General features: G+C 39.5%; 1 protein-coding gene across 1 annotated transcript in view; it reads right to left on the reverse strand.

Annotated features, from left to right (window-relative positions):
• Window positions 1–17,588, reverse strand: part of PLA2G4A (phospholipase A2 group IVA) — a 159,598-nt gene that overhangs the window by 63,496 nt on the left and 78,514 nt on the right. The window contains exons 7-8 of the mRNA XM_032862608.1: window positions 10,220–10,257; window positions 5,512–5,653 (exon numbers count right to left, since the gene is read on the reverse strand). Of these exons, the coding sequence (XP_032718499.1) occupies window positions 5,512–5,653; window positions 10,220–10,257 (180 nt within the window). The remainder of the gene's footprint in view (window positions 1–5,511; window positions 5,654–10,219; window positions 10,258–17,588) is intronic.

Here is a 17,588-nt window from a genome sequence, read left to right on the forward strand (position 1 = left end):
CCTTACAGTGGACAGCCCTACTGAGTGGAGTCTGGGCCTCCTGGATGTCTACTTTGTAGACCAAAGCCAGCTCTCTTACTCCTTGGCTCTTCACATCCTACCACTACCTCAGATGAGCCTCGAAGTCCACCTCGTGAGTCCTGAAACTTGACCCTTGAAAGCCCACACCCGCTCAGCACACCTCCCTGTCCTCTGCTATTGGGAATTCTACACTGTCTGTCCTGCAATATTTGCAATCTAAGAGGGGAATAAGTATTGATAGTAACAGGTGCCTGGGTGGGTCAGTTGGTTAAGTGTCTGCCTTTGGCTCCCGTCATGATCCCAGGGTGCTGGGATCGAGCCCCACATCAGGCTCCCTGCTCAGCGTTGGGGAAGGGGGGCGCTTCTCCTTCTCCTTCTGCCCCTCCCCCTGCTCCTCCTCTCTCTCTCTCTGTCAAATAAACAAAATCTTAAAAAGAAATAATTGATAGTATAAAGTTCTGTCATCCCAACGAAGGTAAGAAGCAAGAGGGAGAATATTCTGGAAGACAGAAACAACATACACAAGGAATACACATTCTCATGGACCACTCAAGCCTGACTTCTATTACCTCCTTCAGGAACTGTTTTGCTCTGCCTCCTCCTCTGTCACCAGATGGGCTCTCTTCTCTAGTCTTTCACTTAATTTATATAACAAACAAATACAGATTAGCAAATACTCATAAAGTATATTATTTAAGGTCCACTTTTATACTTCACCCAAAGGCATCTATCTGTTTAAACTGAAGTTATTTCATATAGTCTGCCTTGAAATACGTTTCTCTTATATTCTCTGATGAAGGTTTTAAGTAGAATTCCCTTCTCTTGCTTCCCCACTATTCCACTTCCAGATTTTAGTCCCCCAACCAGCCTGGCTTTGTTACGGTCAGTTACTAGGGAACAGAAATGATAGATTAGCATTTCCCTTTGCATACGACTGTAATCTGGAAACTTCATCTGACCAAAAGCTATTTTCAGACAAGAAAATTTATAAGAATGACCTCTAAACAATCCAACTATGCCAAAAATCCCCATGTACACAGTCTTACAGATCTTACTCAGACCTCTATTCATAGAGAAATTACACTAATCAGAGACACTGTTCTAACAACAAGCTTGCTTATCAGATTTGAATTCCACAACTATTAAAGCTGAAAAAGAAAGGAGTGGTTTGAAGAAATTACTTCAAGGAAACACATAAAGTATAGAGAAATGGCAGTTGATTGAAAATGAAACAGACACGAGAACACACAGATCAGTTCAGTCTGGACAAGGAGTAACATATTTTAGAAAGACTTCTCTTCAAATGATTCAAATCGATAAATTAAAAAAATATATATTCTCAATGATAAAAAAAGTTTTAAAAAGATTTTATTTATTTATTTGAGAGAGAGTGAGAGAGAAAGCACAAGCAGGTGGCGGGGAGAGGCAAAGGAAAAGGGAGAAGCAGGCTCCCCACTGAGCAAGGAGCCTGATGTGGGACTCGGTCCCTGGACCCTGGAATCATGACCTGAGCCAAAAGCAGATCCTTAACCGAATGAACCACCCAGGTATCCCGAGAATACAATTTTTAAAAGTCTTAGTACTTCAAAGAATCAATTCTTGGGTTATGAGGCACCTTAACTATTTGACTAATTTATTAAAACAGACAGAAAAGCTAAGATTTTATTAAATTGGACAATGATTGCCCTTGGGCGTTATGCAGCAGAACAGAAACACTCAAGTAGTACAGTCACTATTTTATTGAGCAAGTACTATGTGCCCTTACAGATTGTGCTGGAAGCTTATAAGCTAGTACTTATCCTTTTACCTAATAAGAGACATAGTCTCCATTTTACAAGTGAAGCATAGAAGGGAAAAAATGTGTCCAGGTTTATACTGCCCAAATTTATTCAACATTTTAATTGGACACTGAAGTCCCAAGCTGGATGTTGTCTGTTTGTTGAACACTGGGAACAGGACAAGCAGAGTCTCTGCACCGAGAATTAAGCAGGACTGTTCTTTCTTCGTCAAACTGCCATGACAGCCTGTCCCTCATACCGTAAGGACAATTAGCCAGAACTGACTAGAAAGTGAAGTCTCATCAGAGAGCAAGGGAGTTGGGAGCTTAAGAGATCTCTGACTGAGGAGTAACATAAAAATAGGAAACTATCACATGTATTGTGGGAATGAGTGGTTCTGAATATATCTAAAGTAATTATTGTGGACAAGAGAAAAAACTCTAGACCGAACAAAAACAACTACAGTAAAAGTTTGAATTCTAAGAACGACTTCCAAAAATATGAATTTAATATTTTTTGAAGAATATTCCAGACAGAAACATAATTACTTCATTCTCTACCCATTGCAGAAAAGCCAATTTGTATGAATATTGGGCCAAGTTTCATCTTCCCAGAAAGATTCCTTTTTTCCACAGAACAAGGAGTGCACCGGGGAGGGTGGTGTGCAGCAGCAACTTTCCCTTTGCAAAAGGAAAACCTAAGGACAAAGGCCAACAGGGCATCTGGATCAATGTGTCCCACCTATATTTCTCATGGAACAGTTCCAACTGGGATCTTTTCATCCAAACCTCCTCATCCTGCGTCTCCTCCCTAACAACCCGACACTGTGTTCCTCAGTTCTGAGTCCCTGATCCCTCTCCCTAGCCAAGGCATCCCCTGGGTGCAGCACCAAGCCACTGCCCGAATCTGTCCCCTGACCCACACAACACAAGATTTACTGAGCATCCACCATGTGCTAGGAGCCAGGCCAGGTGCTGGGAATGTGAATGTAAATAACACAGACACTGTCCTGGTCTTCATAAAGCTTATATTCCACTGGAGAAAACAGACACTAAATGAGTATCTCTATAAGTATGTTTTAAGTCTGCGTGTCGTCAATGCTGAGAAGATAATGTGCATATTTGTGCCACAGAGAATATAACCAAGACCTAAGGGACATAGGGAGAGGTGGCAAGGGAGACAGTCTCAGAAGAAGCTACATATCTACTGCTTAAAGAACGGAAGGGAGGGTGCTAGCTACCTGAAAAGCAGATGGGGTGGAGAGAAGGCAGGTACAGAGGAAGCACGCTACAGGGAGAAGGAACAGTGTCTAGAAAGGCACCAGCTGGGGAAGGGTTCTGAGGAGACATGGAGCTAAGAGGCAGCACCCAGCGAAGGAGCACGGTGTGAACTGGAAAAAACGGGAGTTGGAGAGATGCTGGGAAGCCAATCCTGAGAATGGTGGAAGGATTTTCAGCTCTGGTTTGGGAGCGAAGAGAAGGTAGGGAGAGGGAGGATAGGCAGAGGTGGAACTACAGAAAACAGAGGTGTTGTGTTCCCTTTTAGTTCCCTTTAGATGGGAGGAATGCCAGTTAAGAAATCAAGCAGGTGCATAAATGTTCAGCTCTGAAGCTCAGAAGGGAGGTTTTAAGTCCATGATCTACGTGGGGAGTTCTTCGGACACAGGTGCTGGGTGACATCATGGAATGGAGTGAAAATTCTTAAAAAAAAAAAAAAAGATTTTATTGATTTATTTAGATTTATTTAACAGAGAGCGAGTGAGAGAGAGAGAGCCCAAGCAGGGGGAGCAGCAGAGGGAGAGGGAGAAGCAGAGTCCCCGATAAGCAAGGAGCCTGATGCAGGACTCGATCCCAGGACCCTGGGATCATGAGCGGAGTCAAAAGCAGAAGTTTAACTGACTGAGCCACCCAGGTGTCCCAGGAGAGAAAATTCTTAAGAAGAACGCAGAGTGAGGAGACAGAAAACACTTCTATTTAAAGAATGCACAGGGGAGGATCTTCTACAGGGCCCCGAAGAGGCGGGATGAAAACGGGAAGAGGAGGCAGTCGGTGAACGGCAGAGAATGTTTCACAAGGTGGGGAGACAGGGTCATTTGCTCCAACAGGGTCCAGGGAGACAGGGGAGGATCTTTCGCACTTGTTAGTACAGGGGACTGGTGAAGCAGCTGCAGTAGAATCCTGAGGTCAGAAGCCTGAGTAAGTGAAGAAAGAGGACGAGAAGGTGTCGGAAACGTGGAGAAGTCCGGGAACACAAGGAGAGAAGCGGAGAGACAGGAGGAGGGAAGGTCCAAGAGGTAGAGGCGGACAAGAAGGGAGGCGGGGAGTGGTCTTTGGAGGACTGGACAATTGAGACAGTTGTTATACTGGGGCTCCTGGCGGGGGCTGGCAATCTGTATCTGCTGTTGGTCTTCATTTGGAAGAGAAGGCGCTGTTTCCTCCACGGAATTCGAGAGGGAAGCAGCAAAGGATAGCGTAACTTAGGGAACACAGCAATCCTCAGGCAAGAAAGGAAGGATCTGTCATCTGATGCCTGTTGACCTCTCTTTGATTAGGAGGCAGGTGTCTCAGCTGTGAGGACCACAGAGGGTATCAGCAGCTGGGAGTGGAAGAAATAATTGTTGCAAATGAGTGGAAAGCAGTGAGGTGGCGGGGGTGGGAGGGGTGGGCGGGGACGGATTGCAAAAGAGCATCTGGCAAATGAAACTGACGGCCAGGAATTAACAGAGGTATCTATTTCTTGCTTTTTTTCTTTTTCTAACAAACCCATTCCTTCTTCCAGGCCTGACTAACTAACAGTCTTCAATTCCAGGAGGACCTGCCCATTATAGGGGAGGGAAAGGTTTTCCTCGACCCTCTTAAGGTCTCTGGCTGGGTCTGAAAATTAAACTGACAAGAGAAATTAACAGGAAAAAAGCATATAGATTTATTTAAGGTAAGTTTTATGTGACATAGGAAGCTTTCTAAGAAAATAAATACCAAAGAAACAGTTACAGGGAATCCTGGGTGGCTTAGGCAGTTAAGCCATCTGTGTCTGGCTCAGGTCATGATCCCAGGCTCCTGGGATCGAGTCCTGCATTGGGCTCCTTGCTCAGCAGTGAGTCTGCTTCTCCCTCTGCCTGTTCCTCCCCCTGCTCATGCTCTCTCTCTCTATCTCAAATAAATAAAATCTTTAAAAAAAGAAAAAGTTCATTCAATGATCCCAGGGGGGAGGGGGTTTGAGGGAAGGGCAAAAGGGGTGAAGAGGGTGGGAGGTATAGGTTTCCAGCTATGGAATGAATAAATCAGGGAAATGAAAGGTACAGCAGGAGGAGTATCAAATGGTCAGGGGTACTGTAACCGTTTTGTATGGTAACACGTAACAGCTACACTTGGTGAACTAACGTAACCTTGTATGTCAACTATACTTCAATTACAAAACAATAAAAATAAAATAAGTTTCAATGATCCTTTTAAATCCGAACCTAAACTTTTCTTACTAATAAACATCTTGTTTGTGCATAAGTATGCCTATGCGTCATCTTTTTAAAATTATAGCTGATCAATATTACCAAATATGGGCCGCATTTCCTCAAAGCGTTTGTATTTACGAAACACCTTATCTTAAAAAGCTGAGGATACAACGCTCAAGCAATCTCAGTATTTCCATATTTGGGAGCACTTTGGGAGACAGTGACTATTAAATTGGAGTAACATTTGAAACATTTCCTACTCACATCACGTGTAGAATATAAACCTTCACTATTCTCTGGACCCAGGAGTTTCTTCATGTTTTCCTTTATGTTTTCTTTTCTCTGTTGTCTGAAAGTTTTCTCCTGATCACACAGAGCCATACTGAATCGGAGGTCTGGGGACGAACTGTGTATGAAACAGAAAGTCATGAGCCAATGTCCCCAGCAGTCTTGTTAGAAATCACCCAGTTCCCAGTACCTTTGCTGATGTATGCTCATTGCTCCCCTCAAGCCATTTCCTAGAAAGGGACGTGAAACAAGAGTATAAAATGATGGCTGGCTTAAAGCTGCACGTTCCAAGGCATGTTTCCAGAAAATAAGAGTAGGAGATGTTTTTTAAAAAACAAAAACAAAAACAAAAACAAGCAAACAAACAGCCCCTGATAAATTCATCTTATAGCCAAGACTTTGGGAAGTGCTTCAGAGAATAAACCTGTTTAGATCTGTTTGGCACAGTATTTCCAATGTTGACATGATGAGGAAGGTCTTCCCTTGGCCCTCCCTCCCCTACTTCTCCATGATGCAACACTAACATTCCCAAGAATCTGTGTTCTGAGGAGCACACCTGTAGAAATACCATCTTTGATAAAATGCCTTGTCTAAGAGATGTCCCCCTGTGACCACAAAAGGAACTTCTAATGGTAGGACTTTAGACAACCACAAATAAGCCAAGAGCTGGAGGATTTGGGGACCCTTATGTTGTACAGCCTTCCTTTCTAATAATGGCAGCAGCAACTTCTCAGATCCCTGTACTATGTCAGAAACCACACTAGATAGGTAGGTATGTATCACTGTTGAAATATTGGGAGTAAATCTTATACATTATTATACAATATATTATTTTTATAACTCCATATCACAGATCAAAAACACTGAAGCTCTGAAAGGTTAGGATCACAGAGCAAATATGTGATGTATTTTCCACAACGCAACAATGCCTCACAAATGAGGTCCAATACTGAATTCTAAAACCAGCTACTGAAATTAAAAAAAAAAAAAAGAACAAAAAAACCTAGAAATCTATGTTGTGATGTGAAGAAATCCAAATGTACAAAGCAAGAGGTTTCCTAATCAAATATTATCTCTTTACTATTCATAAAAGTGAGTCCTTCCCTTTAGAATGAATTAAATATAGTTTCTGTTAATTCAGTGTATTTCTTTTTTTTTTTTTAAAGTTTTTATTTATTTATTTATCTGAGAGAGAGAAAGAGAGAAAGCACAAACAGGGGGAGAGGCAGAGGAAGAAGTAGGCTCCTCGCTGAGTAGGGAGCCCTACATGGGGCTCAAACCGGGAACCCTGGGATCATGACTTGAGCCGAAGGCAGATGCTTAACCCATTGAGTCCCCCAGGCACCCCTAATTCAGTGTATTTCTTCCAATGTATTTCTTCCAGTGTATTTCTTTCTTCTTTTGGTGTATAGACCAAAAGAATACACTCAGTAGCCTCTGGGCTATGTACTCTAATGATATTTGATCACTGCAAATATTTTAATTACTACTTCCCAAAGGACAAATATGGAAATCTCAAAAAAAAGCATATATGATTAAAAATAAAGAACAGAAGAATAGTTTCACTAGCAAATTTTTAAAATATTGCTATTATTAATAATTTTTAAGAAACATTTGAAGTATCTATTTTCCAGTACCTGGGAAAGGCAAAGTAACACTGTTCTCATATATTCATTTTGGGAATAAAAATTTGCACAATACTTTTGAAAGTTGTTCAGTGATAAGCACCAGAAATAATTAAAATGTGTATTCCCTTTGAGCAAATCTATTTTTGGACATCTATTTTAAGAAAAGTAACTGTAGGGGCTCCTGGCTGGCTCAGTGGATTGGGCCTCTGCCTTCAGCTCAGGTCGTGATCTTAGGGTCCTGTGATCGAGCCCCGCATTGGGCTGTCTGCTAGGCAGGGAGCCCGCTTCCCCCCCAGCACCCCCCCACCTGCCTCACTGCCTATTTGTGATCTCTGTCAAGTAAATAAATAAAATCTTAAAAAAAAAAGAAAAGTAACTGTAAATTTTGAAAAGATCATTTAACCACATTATCCAATATAAAAATGGTCAGTATAGTATATTAAAACATGGATTACACAGTTTTTAAATTTGACTATTATGAGGCTTAGGCAATAAGGAGGAAAGAGATCAGAGTGAATGAGTGTTTTTTAAGTTAAGCCTTAGGATAAATTCTCTGTTATTTTTTATTATAATATATTAGGTTGGGTACCTTCTAACCATTTTAATAAAAATCTCACCTACACAGTTGTCTCTGTGAACTCATCTCAGTTGTGTTTCCTTTTCTGCTCCTAAGAGTAACCACTACCTTAGACTTGCTCTTTAGTATTCCAAGGTATTAATTTATAATTTTACAGTATATATTTATATCTCTAAATTATAGAGTCATTTTACAGTTTTTTAGGTTTTTTTTAATAAATGGTATCAACTGTATGTATTCTGTAATTTCTTCTCCATGAAACATTTTGTTTTTGTGATTCACATGAATAGATATATAAATAGAAATAATTCAAACATTTTTACTATTATGGAGTATTTCCATGATTAGAATATAATTTATTTATCTATGAACATTGGGGTTACTTCTAATTTCTCTAAAATTACAAACAGTTTTACTATGAACATGTGGTGCACATGTGGAAAACTTTTCTATATCATATTTATATAATATAATATATGCTTTTTCTAAAGGACCTCATTAAATCATCACAATATGCTTATAATGCACTTTCTTATTTTACAAATGAGTAAAAAAGTGATTAAAAATCTTTCAGCAGTTCACATAATTAGCAAAAGGCAGATTTGAAACTAGGACTTCTCATTCTGGAACTCATGTTCCTTATAATATACAATGCTGATCACTATCTTACATTAAGCACAAGGAGTTTAATATTTTAAAAAAGATTTTATTTATTTATTTAACAGAGAGAGAGATGTCGCAAGTAGGCAGAGAGGCAGGCAGAGAGAGGAAGCAGGCTTCCTGCCAAGCAGATAGCCCAATGCAGGGCAAGATCCCAGGACCCTGAGATCATGACCTGAGCTGAAGGCAGAGGCTTTAACCCACTGAGCCACCCAGGCGCCCAAGAGTATGATTTTTTTTGAGCAATAAATACAGATATTAGTATAAACTGTAAAAGAAAATTCAACATATTGAGTAATTTTATAAATATAGTAAGAGAAGTTTGGTTCATTTATTTCCTCTTTCATGTATTATCTTTTTTTTTTTTTCAAAGATTTTGTTTTTTTGACAGAGAGAGAGTAAGAGAGCACAAGTAGGGGGAGTGGCAAAGAGAGGGAAAAGCAGGCTCCCAGCCAAGCAGGGAGCTCGACGCAGGGCTCAATCCTAGGACCCTGGGATCAAGACCTGAGCCAAAGGCAGATGCTTAACTCACTGAGCCACCAGGAGCCCCTCATGTATTATCTTTAACTCTAATTTTCTTTCTTGATTTTATTTTATATCTAATGGAAGACATTCCATGGAAAGTTGACTTTTTCTTTAAAGAACATTTCCATTTCAGAGACCAAATGAACATGTAAAAACAGAGTTTGATTAAAGATCATTATAAACGTATAATAACTTGCTTCTCGACAATGTATCTTAATTAGCTGAGTTTTTTCCTACATTTTTTTGATAATTATGGTTTGTTACAGTGAATTTCTTTTACATGCTATAGGCCTAATATACAGCACTGAAAACCATTTCCCATTAAAACAAATAGCATGACTTTCTTGTCAAATAATAAAAAATTTTCTAATCTCATGCTATAAAATATACTACTCTGAAGCAAGAATCAACATAATGCAGAGTAACACAACTCAATTACTTGGACTGCCCTTTGATATTTCCTGACATATCTTCAGGGACAGTGGTAATTTATGTAGTAATTTACTAAGCTCAATCAACATGTTACAGGAACCAAAATAAGAGAAAGAAATACCTAACCCAATGTCAATGTATCCATCCTCATTCATTTGGCAAATCACACAATAGGAGAATATTACACTGATACATGTGGTGTACTAGTTACTTTGGTAAAACCCATTTTCACAGGGAAGTTCAAGGAGACACAGAAAGTTTGAGGGAGGTGGGATGTAGTGAACTCAGCGTTAGATCTGGCTAATTCTCCAGGTAGGCCTGACTCCTCTAAGATGCATCATTTGGAAATAAATAAATAATTTCCCAACATGTTCTTGGAGACAACTTTGAAAGAGCAAAATGCTTCATGGAGCTTTACTACTTGCAGTCCTGCTGATCTCCATATACAAAAACAGTCTCAATTTTCATTTTTTCTTTTTTATAGTTTCCTGTTTCTGTTTACTTTCATGTTTTTGAATATCTATCTGAATCAATGATGAAAAAGAGACTTAAATAACCGTATTGTTCATTTCTGTGGGAAATGAACCTCCAGGAGAACTCTCTAAAAGCTCTTATTATTGACCTTACAAGCCCTAAACTCTATTACTTAAAGACCAAACTACAGGAAAATTAAGCAAAGATATTACATTTATTATTATTTTTTAATGCAGTAGCTAACAGGGAAGAGCTAAAGCAAAGTCTAATACATTTTTTATACAAGTATCAGAATTATTTTATATTTTAAAAGTTTACCCTTTAAAAATTAAAATAAGTCAGTGGATCACTCACAATATTTTCCACCCAATGAAATAAATGTACTTACCAAACTTCAAGAGACATTTCCAGAAACATTTCAGTGACCTAGAACAGATGTATTAATCAGATTAGGCCATAAAATGGATGTGTGTTACATATAATGCAAACAAGGTCAAAACAATTTTTGAGTGCCAGATAATTTTTAACCTAAAAGAATCCTAAAAATAAAAGTAATATAGCATCATGAAGACCCTAAATAAACCCATAATTTATATATATATAAATATATATACATATATAATTATATATGTATATATATTATATATATAATTATATAATATATATATATACATATATAATTTTGCTATTCTTCATGATAAAGCCTATTTAATTAGTCACTTTAGTGAATGTAAGAATTGCCTCTACACAGTTGTTTTCTTCTTCCACTAAAATGAAGTAGTTGAGTTCTATAAACATTATGCATGAAACCTAAAAATTGCCTCTGAAGGTGTGCCTATTACTCAGGAACTATCCTTGGGCCAAGAAAGCCTGGGTGAAAATGTACACAGGTGCATTTGTGACAAGTGTGGGCTGGAATAAACTGGAGACAGAGCACCTATCCAAGATGGCAGCAGGACCAAGGGCCGGCCAACTATGGTCAGCTCAGGAAACATCTACAGACGTTCCTGTAGATGTTTGAGTTGGTGGGGCTGTCTGAGTTGGTGGGGCTCAGGTTTTCATTTTTTCAACACTGTGAGCCAACCAAATTTATCAGAGGACTCCGTCCTGTCAATAGGCCAATTGCGCCTTAATGGAAAAGAGAGTGATTAATATCTACAGAGAAGAAGAGGTATTAAAAGGTGTCTTTCGGAAGACTATACATCTGTTGTATGGAAAGACCTTCTCTGTACTACCCCCTGCCACTACTTATGAATAATGTAATTTTAGACTGTTATGAGAACCAAATGAGAAAATGTTTTGCAGGTTGCTGCGTAACTGTAAAATGGTGCTTTTTTTTTTTTTTAATATCAGTTACCCTAGATTATAGTTAGAGTGAACCTGCCCAATACGTTTGGATAGAACAGAACTCGGATATGCTTCTTAAAAGGTGAAGAGGATGTTTTTGGAAGCAACACAAAATGCTATAGATTATCGGCTTTGTTTTCTCTTTGGTTTCAGAGGATGGAAAAAAACAAGCTAGAAGGAGCTTTCCAAAAGGTTAAAATAAGTTCATGGCTAACTCTCAGGACTGCATTTTATGAGTAAGAAAAAGGTACTGAACTCATCTGTACAAGAATTTGCCTCTCCCACTAGACTGTGAGCTTTATCTTATATAGATCTCTATTACTAGCTCATTGCACAGTCTTTGGTATTCAACACATAATCGATACATACCTGTTGAATTACTGTGCATGTGTGTGAGGGATCGCACAAGGTGGTCTTTCCTTATCAAGAAACATTTCATCGCTTCTAAATATACAATCATGGGTTGGTCTAACAAACACAGCAGTTCCTCTGAAATCCCATGACCTTTATTCATCAAGGCAGCATATCACATTACTTTGAAGTTAACAAAACAATCAAGAATCCCAGTACAAATGGAATTACACATGCCCAGATGAATCAGAGTTCAGTTTATAAGTAAAAAAGGTGACTGGCTTCTAAATTAATGTAACGGCTCTCTGTTCTAACAAAGGTAGCCCTGCTCAAACCACATCCCAGTACATCATGTCAGTACCCTATTTCTAAATTTCAAATGGAGTCTTTCCCAAAGAGAGCTTAGAAAACGTTATAGTGAATGAGGCCGCTTTGGATATTTAGTGAGAAAAACAAGATGTGGGTAAAACATGGTCTGTTTTTTTTCCCCCCAAAAAAACATATGAAAACTGGTATTAAAATGAGACCAGATTTACTGTTTTTGTCGCCAGAGGGCAAAAACACCACAGGAGAATGGAAACTCAAAGAACAACATTACGACTCTTTGTTAAGTTTTCTAACAAACGGAAAGATTCGAAGCTGGAATGGGCTTCCTAGTCTGATGTGCCTCGCGATGACAGACTTGAGAAAAAAGATGGCTCCCCAACAGGCAGGCCCCTAAGCAATTCAGATGTTAAGATAATCAATGCCTGGTTGTACCTAATGCCTACTTGTCCGAACAACTTAATAAATAAAAGGAAAATCAACTGCGCTATGTTCATAGTCACATTTGTCTTTGCCACAGAATGTCCCTTCTATAACCACCCACAGTGCTTCTTGGCTAAGACATCCCTAATCCTAGACTGACAGGTAAGACTTCCTAAATGAAGGCAGGAGGAGAGAAGGGAAGAGACAGGATTTTCCTGCCATGCAGGGTAATACAGAATGTGTTGTGGTGGGACTTGTCACATGGATGGGATCCTCATTTCCACATGTTGCCCAGGTGGATCACCCACAATCTGGAGGAAATTTTAAACTCTCCCACCTGATGTGCCATGCTCAGACATGCTATGAAAACTGACATTTACAATCTCGCCACACCTTTTAACCTGAAACATGTCATTCAGAAGCGATAGCCACAAAAACGTACTTCCTGTGAGGCATGAAACAAGTCTTGTAAATTCCTTCCCACCCACCACATCACGGTCTTCCACACTGCTTGCAGTCTCAAGGCAATCTGAAGTAAAGGTGACCGAGTCTCTCTGGCTCTCCCCAACCCTGTAACGCCTAGCTAGAAACCAGACAAATGAGAAGAACTCCACCTCTTCTAGGAATTATAAAGGTAAGAAGCAGACTGTACTCAGTGTACGTTCTTGTGGAAAACAACAATCTCATCTTTGAATTCCACAGAGGAAAGCAACTTTAGATGCTTACAATGGGAGATGTTCACCTGGGGGTAGGGAGATGGGAAGAAGGTAAGGACCTAGAGGAGAGAAACTATATCAAGAAGCCATTTTAGATTTTAAAATAATTTACTTTTTAAAAGATTTTATTTATTTATTTGAGAGAGAGAGCAAGAGAGAGAACACATGGGGGAGAGGGAGAAGCAGACTCTCTGGTGAGCAGAGCGCCCAATGCTGGACTGGATCCCAGGACCCCGAGATCATGACCTGAGCCCAAGGCAGAGGCTTAATCCACCCAGGTGTCCCTTAAAAATAATTATTTAAAGTACCTAACTGGGGCACCTGGGTGGCTCAGTGGGTTAAAGCCTCTGCCTTCCACTCAGGTCATGATCCCAGGGTCCTGGGATCGAGCCCCATTTCGGGCTCTCTGCTAGGCAGGGAGCCTGCTTCACCCCCCCCTCCCCCGCCTGCCTCTCTGCCTACTTGTGGTCTCTGTCTGTCAAATAAATAATAAAAAAATCTTAAAAAAAAAAAAAAAGTACCTAACCCACTAATTTACTTGCAAACTTTCCAGGGTAATTTTGAAATGATAAAGCTAAAGCATCAAGCATAGTGCCTGCCTGGCATTAAGAGGTTGTTTAAAATTATTATTAGGAGGGCGCCTGGGTGGCTCGGTGGGTTAAAGCCTCTGCCTTCCGCTCCGGTCATGATCCCAGGGTCCTGTAATGGAGCCCCGCATCGGGCTCTCTGCTCAGCAGGGAGCCGACTTTCCCCCCCTCTCTCTGCCTGCCTCTCTGCCTACCTGTGATCTCTGTCAAAAAAATAAAATAAAAATCCTTAAAAAAATGATTATTATGAAAAGACACACACAAATGATTTGAAGCTTGAGAATCTATCCCATTAGTAAAGAGCTCTTGAAATATGCTATGCTTTTGCTTATTAATATACCCCAGCATTTACAACCTTCACTGTCAAAAAAACATTACTTTGAATTCTGATCCCTCCTGAGTCTATGTACTCTTCCCCACCCACCCTCAGAAAAATAAAACAGCAACTGATCCCCAGGCAGATTTAATAATCACTTACATCTTTTGAGAGAATAACAGCATATTTTCTGTTTTATCTGTATATACCTGACCTATACAAGATAAAATAAAATTATGTTTAAAAATAAGGGCCACTTTTACTAAAAATCATGTTCCATATGCCGTAACCCTATCCAGTAAAGAAGGAAACAGATGTAGATCTCACAAGAGGCAATTCAAGAGCAGAGCAGAAAATAACAATTCCACCAATACAAGCCAGATCACGTCTAGGTAAATTTTGCAAGTTTAAAATTGAATGAGATACTGCTAAAGTCACTTTTTAAAATATATGTGATTTTTTTTAATTGAGATGTAAGTAACATTTAACATTATATTAGTTTCAGGCACATAACACAATAATTTAACATTTTTATATATTGCAAAATGATTACCACCGTGTACTGTCTAGTTAACATATACAACTTCTTAATAAAATAATATTTGCATTTACTACCAGGAATCATCTTAATCCATTCACCTAAGAATTCAGGATAATTGTCCCCCCCAATATCACAAATGGTCTTAAAAGATTTGAACGATTAAAAAAATACACATTTCTCCTACAGTCATGTTCTCCTCTATCCTGCAGGGTTCCTCCCTATATTTGAGGATCATCCCTCTTTCCTTGATTTAAGCTCCCTTTCCCTTGTGTAGACACTGGAAATTCTAAACCAGATTTCCTAGAGCAATATTACCAAACCAAAATGCTACCCCCTTTTTCTCCAAATGGGAATGTCTCAGACTCTAGTTTCTCCTTTTAAACTTAATTTACTTTCATGATTCCTGTCTGAGTACTTTCCAGATTTTCTGTATTTCTCGTAAGTGCATTCATTTATCCTTTCATCCAAAAGTGACTCAAGCATCTAACATGTATCAGGATAGGTATGCAATAATAGTCAAGCTGAATGTATTCTACTCCTTAATGCAACTTCAGGCCGGTAGAGGACCCAAGGAGACGAGAACATTCTAAAATGCTCTATAATTTAAAAGTTGTAAATTGTGAAAGTGTCAAAAAAGACTCCGTTAAGTTTCCATTGCCAGCATCCTCAAATGAAAACATGTTCTCTCCTAAAGCCAGGAGTTGTTTGACCTGTATTTGAACTCTGACCTGTACCATCTGATGGCATTCACCTCCTAGCCAAAGATCCCTCAGCCTTCTTATAAAAGAATATAGTCCTCTTGCTTCCTCTCCAAACTTTGCATTGTCTCATTCACTTAGCTAAACTGTAATCTTGGTCTTCACACATGAATACGTAGTTTTCCAAAGAAATCATCCTGACACTAACTTCACATTCTGAACTCAGCATCAAACTACCATCTTTTTAAAGCTTTGCCATGCTCTCTTCTATAGAACGACCTCATTCATCTTCCAGTTTGTAATCATGAATAAGCAACAATCAAAGAAAGCAATCAGTCAGAAGCAGATGCCACTGGAGCCAGGAGACATGGCTATTTTTAAACAATACCACTAACATCTAAATAAAGACGGCAAATAACACCACCACACCATATCAACCTGAGGGGCTCTCTTCCTCAAAGTACTGGCCTAAACAAACTAATTTCAGCTAGAGAATAAAGAAATATAATCTTTCTCTACTGTCCCTCAGAACCTCAGCATTTTTAAGATTCTCTTGAAGGGGCTACTTTGTTTACACCAAACACAGCAAATTCTGAAGATGTTATATCTTTCCATTTTAAAATGGGATTCTGTAACCCACTGTCACACTATATATATTCAGTAATGGGTGACTGGAGCATTTTTGAACTGTGTTAAATGATCACTAAAGAAATCACTAAACTATATACATATGTGTGTGTGTGTGTGTGTGTGTCTGTGTACATATTCATTTTGTTAAGTTCAAACAAATAAGTAAGCACATGACAGATAGTTAAATCTGGCCAGTTGCAATGAGAATATCTAGTATTTATTTAGTGCACACTGGGCCAAGCACTGTTCAAAAATTTTCCATGTATTAATTAATTTAGCCATAACCACAACCTTAAGAGGTAGGTACTATGTATAACCCTGTTTCACAGATGATGATGCACGGAAAAGAGAAAGAAAAAAAAAAAAAACAAACTTGTTTAACATCACATGGGCCATTAAGTAGCAGGATCATGATTCCAACCCAGACAGTGACTGACTGACTCTGAGCTTGGGGTCCAAAACATCAGGTCCTGCCAATTTCTTTCAAATAACAACTGTGATGCTCTCTCACTTTGTGACTCCAATAAACACAACCTAACCCTAAATGCCAGGGAGAAAACTAAAGAAAACAAAACAAAACAAATGTGGACCCAGCCCCACGACTGGCTTTTTCCTAAAAACAACAACAAAAATAATAAACAACCAAAAAAGTTCAAAAATCGAGTGATAAATCAGTCTTGGGAAGAGCCAGATGGATCCAGCGTAAATTCCCGCTCTGCAGCTCCAGCTGGGCTCACTGCCCTCAAGCAATCATTCCATTCATCTCCTGCGGACCCGAGAAAGCTGCTGTGGCACTCCTCATCCTCATCCCTGGCCACAGCGGATTCGACCTTTTTGTTTCCACTAGGAAACGTACCCTGTCTCTTTGCCTCCTAACCTGCTGCTTCCTAATACATCTGAGGAAGAAGCCAAGTCCTGTTTCTTGAAATTCCCCATTACCGGGTCAAAAACCTGTCACAGTTCACTGCTGTTGGTAAGAAAACGTCCAAATTCTAACATCTCAAATTCGAGCTCTGCTGTAGCTTAACCCCTTGTGTACCCCCTTCTTCCTTTATGCATGGATGCGCTGCTCCCATCACACTAGTGTAGACACTGTTTCCCGAACATGCTTGTCCTTCCGAGTCCCATGACTATGAGCAAAGGCCCAGGCTATTCTCTCCACCAGAAGGGCCTTGACCCCGTTCATGATCCAACCACATCCTTCCTTTAAGGACAAGCCTAAACTACTGGTATCCACTGTAGCTCACCGAAAAATCCCATCCCTCTTCCCCTCCCCATTCTCATCTCCTACCACAATCCCTACTACCCTTTCTCAGTATGTTCCATCATATTCTCCTCAGCGCTGTTACTCAACACACCAGGCAAACTTCCATTGCCGGACTTTTCTACTCGGAGCAATTTCTGCCGCACCCCCACAGCCCAGTATCATCAGAAATGCTCTTAGCCACGTTTTTGGAACTGTACTTGCAACTCCTTTTACATACATAAACTCTTCTTTCCTCCTTCCCTGGTTTATTTAGCACTTATTGCTATCACTACCTAATGTAAGTAACTTTTGTTTATTTATCTTGCTTCTTGTCTCCTTTACTAAGTAGAACAGAAGTTCGGCAAGGGGAGGGATTCTTAGTGTTTTGCTCACTGCCGAATAGGTAGTATCTAAAGACTGTCTGACATACAGTAGGTGTTTAATAGTTGTTTGTGAAATGAATGAATAATTCCTTCTTATACTCTCACTGTGTATATTATCTACACTATCTATCTGGCACTTAAAATTATACAATGTAAATACTAAACTCTAGTTAATGATATGCTAAATGTTTAGGG

This window comes from Lontra canadensis, unplaced genomic scaffold (assembly GCF_010015895.1).
Source record: "Lontra canadensis isolate GAN:19392208 unplaced genomic scaffold, GSC_riverotter_1.0 scaffold24, whole genome shotgun sequence".
NCBI classification, from domain to species: Eukaryota; Metazoa; Chordata; class Mammalia; order Carnivora; family Mustelidae; genus Lontra; species Lontra canadensis.